Raw genomic sequence first — 23,820 nt, 5'->3', positions numbered from 1 at the left:
AACTTTGAATAATATGGCATTTTTCTTGTTTCGTTAATTTGGCTGTGCATATTTTTCTAACTGTTTAAAATACAAGTAAGGACATTTTATATAACTTTATAGCCTCCATAGTGATAAATTAAGGCTGTACATAAGAGTTTTAGTCCCTTGACTATAACAAATGAAAGAATTATATTTTTCATTTGATTTCCCTTTCCAAATGTTTTGCCCATGATAAAATGAGCTTTTTTGAATAGTACATTCAGTAGTTTGTTCTCTTAAGAGCAAAAAACAAAGCAAAGGGAAAAGCTTTTGATGAAAAGTTATCATTTTAGCAGTTTTTGAGGCAATCTGATTATAACCACATTGATGATAATTTAATAACCATCAAAACAATTGTATATTTAATGTGAATATTATTAATGTGGAATAGTAGTTGATATAAAGTCTTATTTTGGGATTTGCAAATAGAAAACATGTCAGCATTTAAAGTATTAAATTTTACACAAATGAGAATGATGTTTCATAAACTGAAGTTACACAATGGTAATATTTGTAAAACATTTGATATCTCTCCAGTGATTTAAGTTGATTCAGTACTTAACTCTGCAAGCTTAGCTTTAAGCACATGAATAGGACTATGCAGTATGCTTAGTTAGGCCCTGATTCAGGAAACCAGTTAAAGCATGTGCTTAAGCACGCTTCCTGATCAGGAATACTGTCTTGAATTGGAGCCTTGTCAGGTGGTTAAAGTTTTTATACATGTTAGCAGGCGTATAATCTAAAACAACTTGAATCACAAGAGTGATACCATATGTTCTACTAATTTACCATACTGTAACTGCAATTTAGTAAATTTTCTTTCTTATATATACTGAAATCAATGGGACAAGTCTGGTGCTTAAGTTAAGCATGTGGTTAAATGTTTTCAGGATTGAGGCCTTCATTAACATCTTTTGCCACTGAAAAACATTATTCATGTAAACAAACACCACAGAATATTAGAGATTAATTCCGTGTGTAATTTCTGAATATTATTAACCTTAATCTTAACTTTACATCTACTTTACAAATAGAATACCCTGTTAAAAAGGTCTCTTATAACATGAATAGTTCCAAAATGAATAATGTTGGACAGCAAGGCGTACAGTCCTATTCTGCCAGATATAGTGGTTTATCTGCATGCAGATCTGTCTAAGGTTATGTGCTTAAATCCCCAGCCTGTCTTGTCCCCAGTTCCTGTGTCACTTTGTCCAGATGTGAATCTTGTACTGGGAACTTGCCTGTACTTGACAACTTCCAGCTTCTGGTCCAACTTTAGTCCTTGAAGATTGATAAATTTCAGAGTTTGGCATCCAACCTTGACTTTTCCTAGTGCACTCATGGTTTGCACCTTGTAGAGGCTGGTTTTCACATGAGCTGGTCTACTAATTTCTGGGGAGCAGCAGCTTGACACCAAAGTGAAAATCAGTGGGACATAGGCTTTGGAAATTTAACTCCTGAGCTTTTTGCTCACACGTAGAATGGAATCCTGGTCCTACTGAAGTCAATGGCAAAATGCCCATTGACTTCAGTAGGGTTAAGATTTCCCCCACAATGTGTTGGGAGGTTACCCTACTATGGTTTCAAAAGTATTAGGGCTTGTCTAATCAGGATACTTAGGAAAATTAATCCAAGTAATTTTTTGAAGTGGATTAAACCTCATTAAACCCCTTTATAGACACTCCCATTCAGAATTAAACTGGCCTTAATGTGATTTAGCTTAATTTACTTTTAAAGAGAATTAAACTAAATCAAATTAATATCATTTTAATTCTGAATAAGTGTGTCCAAACAGGGGTTTAATGTGGTTCTATTAATCCAGTTTAAATTCACACCTTTAGTTAATTTCAATTAACTTTTGTGAGTGTCCATTTGTAGATGAGCAAAAGGACAGTCAGCTAACAGAGACCATTTTTTAAAAAGTTTTGAAAGTTGTAAAATGACAAAATGCTGTACTAGCCAAAAAAAAAAAAAAAAAAAAAGCACACCTAGACTAAAAAGAGTATTCATTACATTTAATCTTTATTTCTTTTTTTAACTGCTATTTGGCAACATCTTTACTAACAGAGTGAAGCTTATTATTTCATGCATATTTAACATGAGGATATAAGCATCACTTAACTCTTTGGATCTGCTGAATATGTTCCCACTAAGCAGAATTTATGCTAATACTGGCCCAGTTAAGTAGCCGTCAGTGCCATTCATTATCATTAGGTTAAATTGGTTTCCTGGGAGCTAGCCCTATAAAATATATGATGATGAAGTGATGTATATTGTACCATCTAGCAGATTTCCTGAACTGTCATGTGCTCTAAAATTTTCGTCTTTGCCACTGAGAAAAAGCAGATCATCCTCTTTTGGGCACAGAAGACTATTTGGAGATCAAGGGGAATGAGGAATTTAAATTTCCTTCCTAAATCTGTAGTGTTTGGTGAATTTGGAGATTTTGTATCAAATAGAGACCACGTTATTGTGCTAATTGTGAGTTGCTGGTACACTGCAAAAGTTTGAAAAACATTGTATTTACTTGAACAGTTTCGCCTTTGGAAAAAAAAACACAACTTCATGTTTTCCACTTTTCTCTTCCCTGCCCAAACAAAGCTCGCAAGAAATGTGTATACCACATACAGGTCTTGAGAAAGTATCTAAGACTGTTTGGAGTAGCATTGTCCAACTTAACTCTATAAAAGCATACAATAATAGTACATATAGAGCTGAATGCTTGAAACAAATGAAAGTTACAATATCAAATTCAGTTGAGCTAGTCACTGAGGCTGGTATTTCAATACATTATATTGATACAATACTAATAAAAATCAAAAGCTGTCCCAAACAATTCAATATATGTTAAGTGGTTTTAATATTAGACATTTCCACAACTAACATGCTGTGAATCATATTTTTGCTACTGAAAGATTATCAACAAGGTCTAATCTTTCTTACATATATTTTTAAAATCTAGAAGACTCAGATGCCTTTGTTTCATAAAAATATGAAGGCACATTTTTAACCTGTGCAGATAGGAAAATGTGTAACTTTAACTGGCCACAAAATGTGCCCACATCATTCACCAGTCCAACTGGTTCACAAATTACAACCGACTTCTGTAGGATTCCCACATTCATATCAATATGCATAAATACTACTTCCTAGTATTAATAAGTTGTACTCCATTATACTTGCCCAACATAGTGCTGGCTCCATTGTAGGTTGGAGCTCTCAGAATTTTCAATGACAAGTTTGGGCGAAAAAGCACAGTACACACCAGATCAGCCAATGCCTGTTCAATAGTAGTACTAAACTATTGAAATATTTATGTGTTCATCAAAAGCTAATGCCATCATTTGCGAAAGAATAAATAAAAATGAATGAAGAAAGGTTCTGTAAATACATTAGGACCAAGAGAAAGACAAAAGAAAGTGTTGGTCCACTACTTAACCAGTAAAGAGAGCTAATACCAGAAGACATCAATAAGGCTGAGGAGTTTAGTGCCTATTTTGCTTCAGTCTTCATTAAAAATGTTAATAGTGATCACATACAGATAATATTAACAACAAGGGGGAAGGAATGCAAGTCAGAATAGGGAAAGAACAGGTTAAAGAATATTTCAATAAATTACATATGGTTGTCAGCAGGGCCTGATGAAATTCATCCTAGAGGTACTTAAAGAACTAGCTGAAGCAATCTCGGAACTGTTAATGTTTATCTTGGAGGACTCGTGGAGGATGGGAGAAGAGCAAACATAGTACCTGTTTTTAAAAAGGGGACCAAAGAGGACCAGGGAAATTATTGACTAATCAGCCTAACTTCAATATCTGGAAAGATACTGGAACAAATTATTAAACAATCAATTTCTAATCACCTAGAGGATAATGGGGCTATAAGTAAGAGCCAACATGGAATTGTCAAGAATAAATGATGCCAAACCAACCTAATTTCTTTTTTTGACAGGGTTATTAGTCTAGTGGATATGGGGAAGCTGTAGACTTGATATATCTTGATTTTTAGTAAGGATTTTGATACAGTCTCACTTGACATTCTCATAAGCAAACTAGGGAAATGTGGTCTAGATCAGTGGTTTTCAAAGCCGGTCCGCCTCTTGTTCAGGAAAGCGCCTGGTGGGCCGGGCCGGTTAGTTTACCTGCAGTGTCTGCAGGTTCAGCCGATCGTGGCTCCCACTGGCCGCGGTTTGCCACTCCAGGCCAATGGGGGCTGTGGGAAGGGTGGCCAGCACATCCCTCGGCTCGTGCCGCTTCCCGCAGCCCGCATTGGCCTAGAGCGGAGAACCGCGGCTAGTGGGAGCCGTGATCGGCAGAACCTGCGGACGCGGCAGGTAAACAAACCGGCCCAGCCTGCCAGGGGCTTTCCCTAAACAAGCGGCGGACTGGCTTTGAGAATCACTGGTCTAGGTGAAATTACTATCAGTGGGTGCACAACTAGTTGAAAAAGAGTAATTATCAATGGTTTGCTGTCAAACTGGCAGGATGTATCTAACAGGATTCCACAGGGATGTGCCCTAGGTCCAGTACGATTCAATAGTTTCATTAATGATTTGGATAATGGGGTGGAGAGTATGCTTATAAAATTTGCAAATGACACCAAGCTGGGAGGGATTGCTACCTCTTTGGAGGACAGGATTAGAATTCAAAATGACCTTGACACAGTGGATAATTGGTCTGAAATCAACAAGATGAAATTCAGTAAAGACAAGTGGAAAGTACTGCAGTTAGGAAGAAAAAAAATCAAATGCACCACTACAAAATGGAGAATAACCGGCCAGGCAGTAGTACTGCAGAAAAGGGTCTGGGGGTTATAGTGAATATGAGACAAGAATGTGATGCAGTTGCAAAAAAAGCTGCTATTATTCACAGCAGTATTGACGGAAATGTCGTATGTCAGACATGGGGAGTAATTGTCCTGCTCTACCAGGCATTGGTGAGGCCTCAGCTGGAGTACTGTGTCTAGTTCTGGATGCCACATTAGGAAAGACTGGATAAATTGGAGCGAGTCCAAAGGAGAGCAAAAAAAAGATAAAAGGTTTAGAAAACTTGACATATGAGGAAGGTTGACAAAACTAGGCGTATTTATTCTGAGAAAAGAAGACCGCAGGGGGACCTGATAAGTCTTTAGATATGCTAAGGGCAGTTATAAAGAAGACTGTGACCAATTGTTCTCCACGTCCATTGAAAGTAGGACAAGAAGTAATGGGCTGAAGCTGCAGCAAAGGAGATTTAGGTTAGGTATTAGGAAAAACTTTAACCAATTAATCTCTGGTATAGGCTTCCAAGGGAGGTTGTGGAATCCCCATCATTGGAGTTTTTTAAGAACAGGTTAGACAAATGCCTATCAGGAATGGTCTAGGTTTACTTGATCCTTCCTCAGGCAGGGGGCTAGATGAGATGAGCTGTGGAGGTCCCTTCCAGCCCTACATTTCTATGATTCTATGAAATATTCAACATTAACAAAGACAAGAAAAAAACAAAACAGCAATATGGGGAAGTAGAACTCATGTAAGATTCGCCCCAAACACAGCCTTCTTCAAAGCTTCTTCCCCACACAGCCTACTTCAGGTTTAGCAAAGCAAAAGAGATTTCTTTCTTTAGAATATTGGGCAGCCAGGAGACTTTATCACCTCTTTCACTCATGCAGACCAGGATTAGCATTTTATATGACAAATGAGCCCTGGTAAGAGTTGAGACAAATGACCTACCTAAAACATTGGGAAGGAGAATATCCCTTCCCCAGTACTTGCACTTATGGTGTGACCTCAATTGAATTGAGAGCAGAATTTATCTCTATGACTACAAGTCCAGAATAAGTCACAGGAAGAGATGAACGTGTAAGAAACAAACATGCTATTTCCATGAAATTGTGATTAATAATAAAAAATGAAGAAAGACAGATGAAGTTATGCTATGGACTGGGATGTAGGCAGTCTGGCCTAGTAGTCAGAGCAGGAGTCAGGTCTAGTGAGCAGAGCAGGTGTCCAGGTTGGGGAACGAAGCCCAGGGTCAGCACCAGAGTCAACTGCCAATTACCAGAGCCAGGGGGCAAGCCAGAATCAGAACTAGGAATCAAAGCGGAGTGTCACAGAGTCGAAGTCAGATGCCAAATGCCAGAGCCCAGGGTCAAGCCAGAGTCAGGGTCAGAAGTTGGTGCCCAAGGTCAGAGCCAGGACTAGTAACTGATGATTGGAGACGAGGTGTAAGATCAGGAATTGGAGGAGAGGCAAGAATCAAGCACGGAACAGGAGCATAGTGGGAACAGGAGTGAAGGTAAGGGTGAGGTAGGAGCCAGAAGTAAAGGAGGAATCAGGAAGAGAGTTGGATGCAAGAGGCAGCACAAGCAGGGGCCAATGCAGCCACAATAGGAACTCAGCTTGTTGCTCAGACAAAGTTCCAGTGCTGACTTCTGGCTTAAATAGCATGGTTGGAGCAGGGCAATCCTCCAACTGGGGCTTCTGTGGGTGATGCCTTGGCTGAGGCTATAGTCCTACCAGCTTTTTGGCCCACCAGGTTTCAGAACACGTTGGGTGGAGACCAGGATGTGGTGCCTGTCTGGCGACTCCCAGACCTGAGTTTGAGACCCAGGATATCACAAGTTATACAAAAGAAATACCAGGTTTTTTTAATGCTTTCTAGGGATCAATGTCTGCTGCTTAATTTGATCCAGTTAGCTCTGTTTGCTGATGGGGAAAAAACCTAGGAAAAAAGATGGGATTGAACCCCCAGGAATAGGGAGTCACTTCTCATGTGCCACAGGGCTAAGGTTCAGATAGTAAGAAAACGTTCCTCAGCAGTTCAGTGTGCCAGCACTGAGCACTATACATATTTTCCTCTATATGAGGAAAAAAGGTCTTGTATTTCTTTTGGTTTATTGTTTGTTGTGCAGTAGGAACCAGTTATAATGTGTTTAATAGAAACATTCCTATACCTGATATACTCCTTTAGGGATTCTTTTTAAAAGGTTCAATTTTGTTTTCTATTTGATACACACGAAGAAGTTAACAGAGACCGTCTTAATCTCAAATATGTACATACACAGTACATTTTAATCTTGTAATCGGATGTAAATTCACCCATTCTAATGATGTTGATCAAATCAATTCTGAGAGACCTTCCAGTAAAGTACCAACCTTGTGGTGTATGCAGAAAAGATTTAAAGATCAACAGGGGATGATAGCTCTGATGTATAAAGCCAGAGAGCTAGAAATCTGGGCATTTTAATGTAAAGATATTGCCATTCTGACCAAATGCTTGGAAAAGGTTTTACCACTTAGTATTTTTTATTTTGTATTTAGTGTACTAAAAATATATTTGTTGTCACAGTTAATGTAGGAAAAATATAATTATCTTATGCAAACAAACACCTTTCTGAATAGGTCAGTGTAGATAAACTTGTTTTGACAGGTTTTAAGGATAGAGCATTAGACTGAGACTCAGGTGATCTGGATTCTATTCTCAGCTCTGCTACCGGCCTGCTGGATGACCTTGGGCATACCACTTTATTTCCCAGTGCCTCCATTATCCCCAAAATGGGAATAAGGATACTGCCCTCTTTTGTAAAGTGCTTTGAGATCTGTGGATAAAAAGCACTAGGTATTATTATAATTTATTTTATCTTACTCACAATGAAACTGCTGCAATGAAATGGCCTCCATGCTGATTTATACGTAGGTTCAAGGCAGGTTTAGATGGCAACGAAAAGCAGAAATAGCACTCCATTATTGTCATAAGATTAAAGCTTTATTGTGTCTATCTTTATATTCATGTTGTATTGGTTAACAATTTCAAAATTAATATTTTAAAAGTTGGCACTTGATCATTGTGCTTTTATTTATCAAAATATCAGTACCATCCAAAGGCCGGTAATACAATATCATTTCTTTCCGCACTCTTTCTTGAAAAGACTGGTGACCTCTTTTTGGATTTTCTACCATGTGCACAGAGTAAAAACAAGATAGGACTTGGAAAGGAACCCAGTGATACTGTTACATTTTAAAATCTTCATGCAATGTACAGACTAGGGACTAAGTCAGAGTAAATAGCAGTAGCCATTGCTACCAAGAAGAGCTTCACTTGAAAGGCAATAAATGGATCTGTTTCAATGTAGATCTCCACATCAACACTCAAATAGGGCAGCATACACTGGGGAAAATACTGTAGAGAAGAAATCCTGCTAATATAGACTATCCTTGAGTTTTTTGCTATAGTGTTTTGTGGGACCTTTTCATAATGGTTATTGTGGTGGACAATTGCCATTGCCATATATGAAAACGCTTCCAGACCTTAGTCTGTGACATTTTCCGTGCTGCTAGATATGTGTAGAAAGTCTTCACCAAGCACTGCTCTCTCTCTCGCTGATCTCTGTTGCTGAGTTTTCCCTCTCTGAGCATCACCTGGTCCCTTTCAACATCACCCATCAGCCCCTCCCCTTGTCCTGTCACTCAACCTTTCCATGGTTTCCAGTCCATCAGCTTTGATGATTTTTCATCTGCTCCCAGCTCTCTCCTCCCTGTCCTCTGTTCCCTTGCTTCTACTGATGTGGTTGTTGATTATCTCCATGCTCCACTCTCCTCCACCTTTGACTCTTTGGCCTCTCTCTCCCATCACAAGGTCCATCCTGCCTTGGCTCACCCCCAACATCTGCTTCCTTCACTTCTGCTCTCACACTGCAGAGTGTTTCTATGGAAATCCTGTGACAAGGCTGATTTCCTCCACTACAGATTTGTTCTCTTTATCAGTTCTGCCATCTTGCTAGATAAGCAGCCCTACTTCTCCAACATAATTTAATCCCATGCCCACAATCCCAGACACTTTTTGCTATCTTTGATTCACTCCTCAAACCCTCCCCTCCTCATGTCTCCATGTCTCTCTTTGAAGAAATTAATGAGATTCTGTGCAAAGAGAAAACTGACAACCTATGACGTGATTCTCCCTCCCCTTGGTTTGCCTTCCCTTTCCCTCCTACAACTCTCTTCCTCCTCCACAGTAACAGATGCAGTGGTTTTTCATCTGCTCTCCTCCTCTTCTAACACTTCCACTTTGCTCAGTGAGCCCATCCCATCCCATCTCATCTCCTGATCTCCCTTGCTCCCACTCTCATACCCTACATTACTCTTCTCTTTAATCTCTCACTCTCCTCTGGCTCTTTTCCCTCACAACATAAACATTCTTTAATCTTTCCCTTCTTAAAATAAAGTCATCCTTGACCTCACTTACCTCCAGCTACTGCCCCCTCTCCTTTTCATCTCTAATCTCATTGAATGCATTCTCTGCAATCACTGTCTGGAGTCCCTCTCCTCCTGTTCTATCCTAGATCCCCTACCATTCATTTTCGCTTCTTGCACTCCACTGAAATGGCTCTTGGTAAAGTCTCTAATGACCTCTTCCTAGCCAAATCTCAGAACTAGTACTCCCTCCTTGTCTTCCTCAACCTGTCAGCTGCCTTTCGTACTGATGACCATGGCCGCCTTCTTGACAGTTTGTTCTCCCTTGGTTTCCATGTCTCTGTCCTCTCCTGATTCTCCTTCTATCTCTCTAATTGCTCCTTCTGTGTGTTCTTCGGAGGATCCTCTTCATCACCCTCCAACTTCCTATGGGTGTTCTGTAAGGCTCTATCCTTGGTCCCCTTCTCTTCTCCATCTATATCTTATCTCTGGTAATCTCATCTGTAAACACAAATTCACCTACCATCTCTATTCTGATGACTCACAGATCTACCTCTCTACTCCCAGACCTGTCTCCTTCTGTCCAAACTAAAATCTTGACCTGTCTCTCTGACATCTCCTCATGGATGTCTAGCTGTGTGCCCAAGCTCAACATGGCTAAACAGAGCTCTTTGTCTCCTGCCCCCCAAGTCCTCTCCCCACTCTTTCTCAGTCACTGTCAACAACAACACCATTCTGCCTGTCATTCAGTAATCTTTGACTTGGACCTCTCTCTAGGTACCCATATCCAGGTTATGTCTAAATCTTGCAGATTTTTTCTGAGTAATATCTCTAAGATATGGCCATACCTATCCATCCACACAGCTAAACTCTCATCCAGGCTCTCATCATCTGCCATCTCAATTACTGCAACATCCTTGTCTCTGGCTCTAACAAATGCAGCCTTGCCCCACTCATACTCTTTAAGAATGCTGCTGCAAAAACATTTTCCTACCCCATCATTTTTACCACTGGCATCCCACCATTTGAAAGGGGCTCTGGAAAATATGCACACAGCTACCTCATTATCCTCCTTCAGATCCCTCCTTAAAACTCTCCATTGCCCTGATGCCTACAAAAACTTGACAACGGTTAGGCTGCTGATAGGCTCACACTACTGTCTATTATACTGACCGATCCTGGGTATATTTATTGTGCAATCATGGGGTGTAATTCCAGCTTAAGTAGACAAACTGAATAAGCTCAACAGAGAGAATATGTATAGTTTTAACAGCTGTAAAAAAAATGTTCTTGTATGCCATACCTGCAGTTGTGAAAACACATTATAAAAACAGACTGGCCAAACCTTGATTTTATCCATTTCATGACAGCCAGCGCTTTTGGAATGCACAGTGTACACAGTGCTTGCTGGAGCTGAGTCATGTTCCTTTTCAGCGTTCCATTTTGTACTTCATAGTTTAGGTTGAGGAATGTGGGGGTTTTATTTGCTGTATACCAAAGAAGCAGAGAGTAAATGCAATTAAAAAATACTTCATAGCTCATTTTCAGCCCTAAATAATGAGCATTGGGAGGAATTATCAAAAGCTGAAAATGGAAATTGGGATGGTTCAGAGGACTGGGATCTGAGGATTTGGGTTAGGACCTTCTCCAGCAGGAATGTATTTGGTAACACCATTATGCATTCACATATAAGGTCTGGAATTCTTGGAATAAGCTTTGGGAAGCTTGTATCATGCTTACGTTTATTTGGACGTATTGTTTCTGTTGACGAGAATTAGGACAAGGATTCAATTTCAAATGCAATCTCATAGACTAAAGTAATACCTGTGCTGTAATTTGGTCTTCTGTATTTCATTCATGCTTTATGAGTAAAGCAAAATTTTCATTTGCTTTTAAGATTGACCTTGGCCCGGGATGGTCCCAGGCTTGATCTCACTGTCCCTTACCACCAATTTCTAGAAAGGGTATGGAGGTGTTGAACACTGGAGAAGCAACCACCTTAAAGAACAATGGATCCAATCCCCCTCCTTCCATCCGTCCCCCAGCAACTCCTTTAAATAATGTTGAGTCTGAAAGGAGCCACCCCACATTCTCTTTGACTGATGAAAAGGTGGGTACAACTTACAGGCCTCCCAGCCTGGGTAGACAGATTTGTGCTAGTAGGGCTCAAGTTAGCACCCTGTAAATAGCAGTGTAGATATTATGGCTCTGATGGAGACTTGGGATAGCTACCTGAGCTCAGACCCAAAGGTGTGTGGCCGGGGCATGATCTTAGGTGGCTAGCCCAAATCTCCACCCAAGTGGCAGTGTCCATACTGCTATTTTTAGTGTGCTAGCTTGAGTCCTGCTACTGCAAGTCAGTCTACCCAGGCTGGAAGGCTCACTTCCAGCTGCAGTGTAGACAGACCCTTAGGATCTTTGAGGGAGGAATTTAAAGGAGTAAATTGGGCATTTTAAATTCTCTCCACGGCTTCCAAGCAAATAGCAGTTGGGCCAAATTATAACCCAGAGCCTTGTTTGCACTAGAGTTACTATATGCATATAGTCCCCAGAGTAGGAAGTCCACTGGGGCAATAAATGTGGTAGTGTAAAGTAGCTGTAACCTTTCCTTTGCCGGGGGAAGGGGCTGAAAGGGGCCAAGGTGGGTGTGAGCAGCCTGGATCAGGAGGCAACACAGTCATAATGGCTGGGAGATGTGCATCCTCTTAGAGGCTCCCATGGTGGAAATTAAAGCTTTCTCCCAGCGGGAACCAGGTGGAAGACACTGGATCACTGCCTGCCCACCTTTGACGTGACTTTCCCTCCCTGCCATTCAGGGCACAGAGGCCTGTTACATTCCATATGCCTGGCTCAATTAATCTGCCCTACTAAACAAACTTTCTTGGCAGTGTGTGTTTGTGTTTGTTTTGTGTTTCTCCTTGTGTCTTTAACTGTATGCTCATGAGTTTTCAATCTGGCGAATACCTTTACAAAGGAGAAATAAAAATTCCCTGTATTTTATTGTGTTCCAAGTTCAAATGGTGATTTCTATCTATGGAAAAACAGCAAATATCCTACGTTTAGTAGGCTCTAAGATGCCAGCAAACTACACTGTATGTCTCACCTTATCAATTCAAGTAAGTAAAGACCCTAAATGCTGTGTTTGACTTGGTCCTTTTATTCTTCCTGACTATTTAATAATGAAAACACAATATTAATAATAACTTTGTCTCCAGATTGCTTTATTCGTTGTTACCTCAGATGTATATCTAAACACAAATACACTAAAGGACTACATTTCTCATCTGGTGCATAAGGGTTTTAGGCATGCAACTCCTGTTATTGGTAAAGTTGCTTGCCTAATTCCCTAAGTGCTACACTAAAAATTGATCTCAAGTAGCTTCACTCTGAAATATTTCATTTCTGCTTACAGGGCTGTGACTCTCAAATAAGCATGTCAGAAATGTCCTGCAGTGAAAGTACCTCCTCTTGTCAGTCCCTAGTACATGGCTCAGCTCCAGAAATCCTCATCGGCCTACTTTATAATGCCACAACTGGAAGACTATCAGCAGAAGTGATAAAAGGCAGCCACTTCAAAAACTTGGCAGCAAACAGACCACCCAGTGAGTGATGATCTTTTTTTTTTTTTAATCATCCTAATACTTCTGCACTTGTGGGGCTCTCAGTGGTGGGAACGTCAATCCTATCATTTAGTCTTATCCAGTCCAAATGAAATAGAGCAATCATCAACTAATCTGTTTCATGTTTTTATTTCTAGTCAGTTGGGAAATAGCAAAAATCTAAAATTCAAAATATTAGTTATAAGTTGACAAGACTGTTTTAATTTTTCATGATGACTGACTAATAAATTACCTTTATTATAATGATTAATTGCTAAACTATTAATGCCTCACATCACAGGCCAGGAATAAAAAGTTACCGTTTTTAAAGAAACAGTATGTGCCAACTAACACTAGTGTAAATATGGTGAAGCTGTTGCTGTTACTAGGGAACTGATGCTACAGTTTTTAATTGTGTATGGACTTGTGTATGTATGTGATATATTTGGAAAAGTTATATTTAACTTTTGAAATCTCAGAGAAGACAATCTAAAGCAAATTCTAGCCTTTGCCATGTGATGCAGTACAGATCACCACTTAACTTGGAAAATTCATCACTGGATGGAGTTGGGAAAACTTTTTTTATTTTAACTTAGTCTGCAAAATTGACTCAAAATAACCTTGGTTTGAGATGAACCTGTGTCTAAAAATATCTCCAAACTTTCTAAATTTGTATTTTGAGTTTGAGCATAATTTCTTGAAATAAGACACATGGAATAAGTCAGATGGTATTTTTCCTCCGTCTAGTGTTCCAAATTTTGGTTGGATGTATTCCTGGAGGCTTCCTCGCATGACATAATCTTTAATTACAGATTAATCTTAAATTCCTGGAGACTCCAGGACAATCCCAGAGGGTTGGCAACCCTACCTCCATCCCTGACTGGTTGCTCCTTCTCATGTGATGTGGAGAATAAGCCCAGCTAATCAGAATCCATTTTTTATTTGGTTCCTATGTGATTCCATTCTAATTCTCAGATCTGACTTGGCAAAATTCAGTAGGTGTCTGTCTGACTCAAGCAGGTTATAGCAAGATATGTCTGGATGCTCCCGACCTTGGCCACATTATTCCCCAATCTAAGTTCCCGCTAAGCTGCGTGGCCACACAGCTGCCTATTAAGCACTGTGCAGGCTCTCAGGGCTGCAGTGGGGAGAGATACCTCTCCCCAAGCCACGGACCTGACCCAGCCCAGTCCCGAACCTGCTTGGGACGGTGGAGAGGCACCCCAGCCCAGCCCAGCCCCAGACCTGCTGTGGCCAGGGGACAGGAGCCCCTCGCCCGGCCCGGCGCATCCCCGCCCCAGACCTGCAGCAGCTGGGGAAGAGGTGCTTTTCCCCTCCAGCCCAGGTGCTGCTGCAGGGAGAGAGAGCTGGGGGAGGGAGTCCTCTCTCCCCATCGTTGCCCCGGGGAGCCCCACTGCACCCCAAACCTCTCATCCCCAGCCCCACTGCAAAGCCTGCACCCCCAGCCGGAGTTCTCATCCGCCCCCCCCACCCCAACCTCTGCCCCAGCTCTGAGCCCCTCATCCCTGGCCCCACCCCAGAGCCCACAACCACCAGCCAGAGCCCTCACCCCCTTCACCCCAACCTTCTGCCCCACCCTGAGCCCCCTCCCACACTCCGAATCCCTCGGTCCCACCCTGTCACATGAATTTTGTTATGTGCACCAATATGGAGATGATGTGTCACGCCATCACCTCCATATTGGTGCACATAACAAAATTCTTCCCACACATGGGTGGAGAAAATTGGAGGGAACACTGTCCCCAATCCACAATTTTCCTACCATTTTGCAGGCTTATCTGGCAGGTTGCCAACATTAAAAAAGCTGTTTTCATATCCTGTCCATCTCTGGGATTGTTCTCTTTTTTAGCAGCTGAGTCATAAGTGGGACACTAAGGCTTAAGACTCTCTCCTCTCCCTTCCCTGGCTCTTTACTTATCCCATTCATTACCTTTGTCTCAGCCTTCTCCTCCATCTCCCTCTCTGAATATATTTCTGCAGGGATGGAGCAAAGCTTGGTGGTCATGGATGGGGAAGGGTATGGCGTAATCTTAGCTGTCTTTGTGTTGCCAGGCAGCAGCTCCAGAGACATCTCTTTGGAGTCAAAAACTAATAGAGATTGGGGATTAGAGAGACAGGAAAGGCTGGAGAAAGAGAGAGCGAGAGAGAGAGATGGGGAAACATGAAGGACCCAAAGACCCCAGATGAGGGAGAAGAGCAGAAGATGCGTGGAGAGGTGGGGATCTCACAGGCAAGAGAGATGAGTGTGGAGAGGGACAATGGAAGTTTGAGTGAGGGGATGGAGGTGGAGATGTGAGAATCAAGGTAGGGGAGAGATGACCCTGGGTTCCCTTAGGGAAGAAAGAATAGGTAGCTGCCCCTGAAGGTGTTGGAGAGAGGGAATAAGCTACAGTTTCCTATAATACATTAGTGTACAAATTTTATGCAGATTAGATCTTGGGGGGTTTTATTTCTGGCAAGTCTGGCAGTGCCCTAATACTTTACTTTCATTCATTTCCCAGTTATTGGGAATTACCTTATTATTTTATGTTTTGATTAGTATAATAATGAGGGCCTAATTCTATATGTGCAAACATGAGATCAGAGTTCTGTTGTTTCCATAAAGCTGAGATGTAATCTAATTTCTAGTTCTGATGTGAGTGCTAAAACACTCATGATCCCATAGAATCCCAGTTTCACCCATGGATCACAATGAGATTCAACTGTGAAAAGTAAGATTTTGTTCAGACATGACCCTTTTCGTAGATGAGGGATTGTGAACTCATGTAAATTTCTCAAAGTCCTTGCAAACCAAACCTGGAAGGGTTCCTGCATCTCTATTACTGTTATAAGAGTTGTAGTGAATTTATCAAACTACAGACTGACCTGTACTAACAATCAGAGTTTGGAATTTGATCTGATATAGTATCTATAGTATAATTATCACTATAGTGTGATGAAGATGAGTGTACTAATCCTGATGAACTTTTATGTATTTTTAAAATTCCATTATAATTTAAAATTATAAAGTAGTGCATAAACTTTCATGTAATAATTGTATGAATTAGTTTTAATTAATGAGTTGTTTAAATTTTAAACTAGAGGTGGATCCACATTTGAATCCCAGGTCTGAGCATCTGTGAACTTTGCGGATGTTTAGATCAGTTTCACTTTGTGATTCAACTTCATCTCTGCTTCAGTCGCAAAGTAACATTAAATATAATGACTGATCAAGATCATTATACATTTATAGGATTAACTTTTCAGGTCAATAATCTTTCATTCTATTATTTGTAATATACTGAGCATAATTACTGTGTGTAGTCTTACTTAATATGCTGGAGTTTGCATGAAAAAGCATAAGGTTTGATAAAGAAGATACAGTGATATCAACCTAGTCTTTTATAACCTGATCACATGCATGATTCTTTCTATGTTCAATGTGCTTTAAATCCAATAACTATTAATATTAAGATCTCCCACTATTTAAGTGTAATTTTTTTGGTAAAGATTACACAATGAATGTGCAAAATTCTCATTTCATTAAATTTTACCCAACAATCCTGTTGTTCAATCCTCTATCTGAACAGAACTGCTAAGGTTTTGTGTTCTTCCGCTCCAGTGAACAGTGTTTCCTCTTAAACTTTAACCTTTGACCCTCTCTCACCAAACTATTGACATCTGGTCATTATTTCTTTTACTGCTTTCCACCCCCTGTTGTCAGACGGACTGTTCTGTTGTCTAAAACACTTGATAGGTGGACAGGTTTATATAATCCGAGGTGAGTTCCTGTAGAGACTAATTGGATGTTGTCTTTTTCATGCAAAAGAAAACTTGCCAGCAGTAAAGCTGTCCACGGCTGTCCACCATGTAGTTTCCAAAATGTACATTTATTATCTGTGGCACTGTTAAAAGTAGTGGTAGCACGTATCTCTGATTATGGATGATGGTATTCAGAGTATCTAAAAAGTGAAAACATGCAATGAGCTGCTTTTTACACAAGCTCTAATCTTTTAATAATCTTCTTGTCATATATACGATAGGAATAAAAAAGCAGATTTTTTCAGACAATTATATACTTCTTAAAATGAGTAATAACTTTATGAAATACAAATGCTTATACAGTATGCAGGTGTCATGACAAACAAAAAATACAGCTTTAAAAATAAAAGGCTTATCACTCAAATACTAAAACTCATGGTGTGTTAAATGCATTTTACAGTATATATTTTAAACATTACATCAGCATTTTGAAAGTATTTCCTAAAGCACTAGGCAAGCCACATCTTAAAGAACCATGTTAAATTGTGCAAAGATTATTTATTTTTCTCTCCAAAAACACATTAAATGTAATCTTGCATGAAACTAGGAACTACAAAAGAGATGTAATCTGTTTTGTAAATATCCACCATTTAATACATTTGGCTACATTTTGGTCTTTAAATGTAAACAAAATCAAAAAGTCTTAAGTAAGAAACCACATCCATGCAGAGATTTTTTTTTTAAAGCATTTCATCCTTAGCTGTTTTGATGTCATTGCTGCACACCAACATTCGTTTTTCCTCTTCATTAGTTGTCTTCATTCCACTTGTTTGTTCTTATTTTCTGAAAACTCAGTGATATGCTTTTCAGTGTTGTGGCTAGTTGAAGCTTGCTAAGTGTTAATGCTATACCAGTCTGCTTTGTGTACAGACGTTGGGGGTGGTGGGGAAGAGAAGGATTATGAGGAATACTGTTAACTAAACCCATTAACATAGTGAAAATACCAGCTATGTCATTAGTGCAATAAAAATATTTTTGCTTACTTATCATCCTCTTCACATTATAACTATGTATGTCCAAACTGAGCTATGTTCAGTCAACATGGTATACACCGTATCCTTACGTAGTATGTTGTTATATATCTCGTTAGCAAAAAGTCCTAGTCTAACAGCTAACATTCCAAAATGTTATTTATTTTGTAGATACATATGTTAAGTTAACACTGCTGAATTCCATGGGTCAGGAGATGTCCAAGTGCAAGACGTCCATCCGCCGAGGGCAGCCAAATCCAGTATACAAAGAAACCTTCATTTTTCAAGTGGCACTATTTCAGCTTTCAGATGTGACGCTCATACTGTCTGTGTATAATAAACGCAGCATGAAACGAAAAGAGATGATAGGCTGGATTTCTCTAGGTCTCAACAGCTCAGGAGAAGAGGAACTAAATCACTGGACTGAAATGAAGGAATCCAAAGGACAACAAATATGTAGATGGCACTCATTACTAGAGTCTTAATAGGTAGTACCAAGGGTCAGTTGTGGTTCCAGGGAGTTCCATGTTTAACAAGACTGTCCCTTAGTCACCACTAAGAGATCTGTTATGGAAGTAACAAATTCAACATTCCACCTTAAAGATTGCACAGTGTGCGATGGAGCGGAACATTTTATACATTTTCTTCAATTAATTTGTCAGACACCTCACTAGTGTCACATTAAACCTTTCTGTACACAGACGAGATAGCAATCGCTCCATCCCCTTGATGCTTTCAGTACTGTTTGGTTTGGGATTATTTTCAATTTAGCAATTCAAATATATTTTATGTAAAAATCCCCAAATTATTATAAAATCCTCCTATCATCTTGGATTTTTTTAGTGCTCGTATATTTTAGTTTCTGACCTGCCAACATCCCGATTTAGAGACATTGGCCTTTAATACAAGAAACAAATTATTAAATTGTGACACAAGACAACAAAACAACAACAAAAAATCACCACCACTTGGAAAGAAAGCTTAATAGTGAATATATTGCTATTTTAGATTGATTTTGTTTTTTACGCACTTAGTTGCATTAACTTTTTCATTTCTGATGTGAAATTAGTTTGAAAAACTCTAGCACTCAGTGGAATCAGGTGAACTTTGACATAAAATAAATGTTTCTTCAATCTGTGATAGGAACAAGCTCCACATTGTGGCATAAATTGGGTTTTTCCCCATTTGCCTGTGCTGGTGCCTAACCCAAAGAGACCAGATCACTGTTCTGGTCCCTTGCAAGTGTGTTGAGACAGGTTGTACTGTAAAACTATGTAACTTTCTGTTGAAAGCACTTCCTGTATTCATGTATTCCAATATAGGAAGCTCCTAGAGCGCGAGTTTACTAAAAATATCTTTTCATTAAACCAATTGATATGCATTTCTTTAAAATGTCAATATTGTGAAGATTATGTTGAAAGATCACAGAAGAAACAGTAGTAGTTAAACTGCTAAGGCAAAGGACCAATTCTATGACTTTGGGGAAAAGAAAGATATTTTTGTTTCCATGGCTGGTCATGTGAATTGCAGAGCTTCAAGAACCATAATTTCTAGTCTTGTTGGAGGACAAATACAGGGGATCTAGAAGAGAGTTATTTCCTCTCTATTTTCCAGGTGGCAGAGAGAAATAGGGCTAACCCCTGAGTTGCCAGGGCTTGCATGGAACATTGAACTCCCAAATGTATGGGTCCATTTGCTCTGCATGTACTTAACGCTGGCACGGTTGGCTTCATAGCAACATCATGGTAAAAAAAGAAAAAGCTGCAGCATAATGGACAAATTTTGCCTTTGGATATGTACCCACAACTTCCACTGACATCAGAGAGGTGTGGGTGTGTGTGTAGAGCTGAGGTTTGGGCCTACGTACCGTAAGTACAGTAGAGTCTCACTAATTCACACTGATGGCCAGATCCAATTCAGATTACTAAATATTGTGGATTATTGAGTCAGTAATGACACCGGTTTTAAAAAAAAAGAGTCAGGATTCTCAAAATGTATTTTTTTTATTTATTACGATAATTTTCATTTCATCTTAATTGCTACTCTACCATATGTGAGCAAATATACCAAAGTTTATTTCTTAAAAGTAATTAAGTCTTACTAATGTGAGACCCCCCAGTGTAGCATTCACTGAGAAGGAGGGTGCGATCGCTGTATTATTTTTGGTGAGAATTATTGATGTTGTAGTGAATTTGGGTAAAGAAAGAAACTCTTTCTTGTTACCTCTGAACAGTTCAACCTTTAGGATACAAAGACCGTCAGGTACTGTGTGATTGCATACAGCAAGTGTATAAACTTAAAGATACATCATGTGACTCTCAGATACTCACAATACTTAAATGATTTCATAACCCCTTTCCTAAGAAATTTCCAGTTACAGTTTTCAATAGATGTTATTTCGTGCCTTTCATATCACACTAGTTGAAGCTGCTAATACAAACGGATGGTTGTATTTGCAGAACTGGGCCTTCAATTTTTATTGGCTTAAGGATTTCTCAGAACATTGCCACAGGGATTTTCTTTCCTGTCTTGCATGTTGTTTTTTATGTAAGGCACAATAAATTTCATTTTGGTAATTCAAACATCCAAGAACTTTGATTAGCCAGAAACATTGTAAGTAGCAGTACAGTATAAAGTGTTCCTTCCAGTTCTGTTTGTTGCTCAGTTTGTGAGGTGCAACTTCAAACTCGTAAATGTTTAAATAAAAATATACGTTAATTTTATGTAAATAAGAAAAACCACCTCAATTTCCCCAGCTCATTTTGGTTTCACTTACAATAGACAAACTTATTTAATGAGTTACTACCAGGATATATGTCATACGTAACCTCTCAAGGGTCATAAACCACTTATATTTGTGAATATTTTGAAGCAGTCTTCTAAGATCAAATATTGTCTGTCAAGAGTTGTCTCTTGTACAGGTTTCACTGTATAAAGTGGTGTACGGTATTTCACAGTAACTACTGAACAAGATAATTCCATTGCAGAGCATGGAAGATCTCAGGTCACCACAGGCTATATTACAAATTAAACTTGGTGAGTCTATAACCTGGAAAAGGAATCCAAACTACACTAAATGATGTGAGCAATCAAATTCCTTTTGAAAAGTGATATTGTTTAGGAATGACATTTTCATATATTAACAATTCTGACATATAAGACATTAACATATTAATTTAAACAAAACATGTCTAGATGCATGTTGAGTACTAATAATCTAACCAGATTATTTTTGTTAGATCGTGATGCTTTTCCAAGATTTTCATATATGATTTTCATAGACTCCAGATTCAACAAGTGTATCACAAAATTAAAGGTCTTACTTATTTAGGCTCATGCAGTATAAATGTATATGAAGAGCTTAAAGGAATTTCTAATTTTACATGAACATCATATACAGGTAATAGAATGTGGTTAGATGTTTTTGTCTTTCAAAACTAATCACATCATCATCCACTGGAATTCACATGGGAATTTTTATAAATTGGTGGTAGCACTGGTAACTGCTATGTTGTTCTTTATTCCCAGGTCAGTGTTATGACTTGTGGTTTTGCTGGGGTTTTTGTTTTGTTAATTGCTTAATGTGAATCTACACTCCCATATTCTAAATCTGCCTTTAGATAAAGCTTTGTGCAAACCTTACCCCAGTGGCTGATGCACAGAGTCTTTTGTATGCATTCAGATAAAACAAACCTCAACCAAGGAACAGACAATCCAAAGAACAAAAACCCTGGTATGTAGGAGAAAGAAATCAGAACAGGGGCTTTGTGCTGGCCTCAAAATTGTGCATGATTCTATTTTCTCTTGACTTTTTCTGTTGTTTACCCTTCAGACTTCTGTTTTAAAGACACAGTCAGCCCTTATAAGAATTTATCAAATGATTAAATTATTTTTCTCCTGTATATCAGGATTCCACAGAGATTACAATCCTTGAACTGATACTGGTTTTTGTTACAACACTGCAATGGTTTTTTACCCCTTGGGTTGACATAAACCAGCAAGGTTTCTTGGAGAAACTACACTTAAAAGGAAAGGAGTACTTGTGGCACCTTAGAGACTACAGCTCACGAAAGCTTATGCTCAAATAAATTGGTTAGTCTCTAAGGTGCCACAAGTCCTCCTTTTCTTTTTGCGAATACAGACTAACACGGCTGTTACTCTGAAACCTACACTTAAAAGGGTTTTCTATCTTTTCTGCAATATATATACCTACATATTTGAAAAAAGGATTAAAATCTTCCATATTATATATGGCTCCTTACAAATAGGATTACAAAAGTGAAAGAGAATGATTGGCTCCATACTTGAATTTGCACAAAAGATTAAGGGCCAGATTGTGACATAACCGGCCAATACGAGGGAATATGAAGTTACCAGGTGCCCTATTACTCCCCTGCACTGGCCAGTAATATAGCAGTGCAAGAGGGAGGACAGCCTCCTGTGCAGGTGGGTGGGGAGCGGACAGAGCCTTGGCTCCATTCCCCCATTTGCCAGCCAGAACATTCTCTGGGGAGAGTGAATCTGTGCCAGGTATAGGACTGGTGCAGAGAACCTCGCCCTGAGCAAGAGGGGACATGGCACGTGCAGTCACCGTCTGGTTCCCAGGCTGCTCCTGCGGCAGCACATCTACGTGCTGCCCCTTGTGCTGGGCTTGTGGCAAAGCCACAATTCAGCCTTAAAGTAGGGTCTAGCTTCTTGGCTGACCAGCAGCTGAGGATTTGCTGGCATGCAAGAGCTATGGATTCAGCTACTTGACAGATACAGCATAGTTGCTAAACATAATTAAAATCCTCAGAGCATATTAATAAAATGAAGGTTCAAAATACAGTGATTACTGGAAATCAAGGCATGCCCTTTACTGGTGCGTCAGGCTCTATTTTTCAGCTGAACAAGTCCATAGGCTATAATGGAGTCGGCGAGAGTACCCAGACCACTGACTGGTTTTATTGCAGGGACTATAGAAGAGGACAGTTTTTCAGCACTCTAGAGACTTTCACCCATAAACTCTTGCAATCATTCCTATTGGCTACAATAGTGCCTGTTTTTATTATTTTCCCGCCTGACACTTTTGGGGCGGTTTCTTTTTTTTCCTACCTCCCCCACTTTATCTTTCTGTATTAGTCTGTCCATTCTCTGCCCTCACTAAGGGGCCTGGTCCTGTGAGATGGTAGGCACCCTCAACTTCTGTTGTCCTCAGCCACTTGCCTTTGACAGCGAGGGCACTCGGCACCTCTTATCACAAGGCACTGAAGTGGAGTGCAAAATAAGGCAATTGACTCAATTTTGGGTGCCTTGCACCATTAGCGTTGGTAGACGACCTGTAGTCAACAAACATTATGTTTTTAAAAATTGTCTCCCAAACTAAAACCAAATAATCTCTGTTACTATGATTCAGTCATCCCCCTACATTATGACTACCTTTTAGATCATTGTTGTGAATTTCCCTTTCTTTTATATATACTACCCTTGTAGCTTACTGCTGCTGAAATACAAAGTCATGAGAACTTCCACAAAGAGATGAAAGGATGGAATTTGGAAAAACTCTATCTTTTAATACAATAAAAACTCCCATTGAGAGCAGGATCAGACTCTTTACCTATCCATCACACTTGTCTGCAGGAATGCAGTCTTGTCTAAAGCAGTTCTCTAATATTATGGCATGTCAGTAAATACTCCTGGGGGAATTCTGCGCCACTGTGCAATGCAGAATGTTGCATAAATTAATGTTGTGCATGCAGAATTCCCCCCCCCCAAAATGGGCTGCAGAAATGTTGGCTGCCACTAGGGGCCACAGGACCCGGCAGAGCCCTGCTCATAAATAGAAGACAAGGCCAGGGGAGGGAGAGGGACCTGGAGGGTTCCCAGCAGTTGCAGTTCCCAGCACAGCCTGAAGGAAGGAGATGGCAGTGCACAGGAAACTCCATGCAAGCCCAGGACCCAGCATCAAGCTGTTTCTCCCTCTGGATCCCTGGGCTCTAAGAGGTAGGGTCTGTGAGTGTCTGGGTCAATGGCAGGGAGCTAGCAGCTGGTCTCTGGGAGAGAGGGGGTGTGAGTGTTTGGGCTGGGGAGGCCCCGCAGGGGGCCTCTGGGGGGAGAGGGTGTGTGAGTTGTCTGGTGGGGGGGGGGCTGCAGCTGCGAGGAAGGGGATATGAATATCTGGGCTGGGTGGGCCATGGCTGGGCTCTGGGGGGTAGGGGGTGTGCGTGTCTGGCCCCCTGACTAGGCTCTGGGGGAGGGA

General features: G+C 40.1%; 1 protein-coding gene across 3 annotated transcripts in view; it reads left to right on the top strand.

Moving 5' to 3' along the window:
- SYT14 (synaptotagmin 14) overlaps positions 1–21,606 on the top strand; it is a 184,352-nt gene extending 162,746 nt beyond the window's left edge. For 2 of the 3 annotated variants that reach the window (XM_043543711.1, XM_043543710.1), the window contains 2 exons: positions 12,603–12,792; positions 17,754–21,606. In XM_043543711.1, coding sequence (XP_043399646.1) covers positions 12,603–12,792; positions 17,754–18,067 — 504 coding nt within the window. In that variant the 3' untranslated portion in view covers positions 18,068–21,606. Of the gene's footprint in view, positions 1–12,602; positions 12,793–16,513; positions 16,571–17,753 lie in introns of all 3 variants that reach the window. The other variant, XM_043543709.1, reaches the window with a different exon arrangement.
- The last annotated feature ends 2,214 nt before the right edge of the window (positions 21,607–23,820 follow it).

Source organism: Chelonia mydas, chromosome 3 (genome assembly GCF_015237465.2).
Source record: "Chelonia mydas isolate rCheMyd1 chromosome 3, rCheMyd1.pri.v2, whole genome shotgun sequence".
NCBI lineage: Eukaryota > Metazoa > Chordata > Testudines > Cheloniidae > Chelonia > Chelonia mydas.
This window is presented reverse-complemented; position numbering and strand designations above follow the sequence as displayed.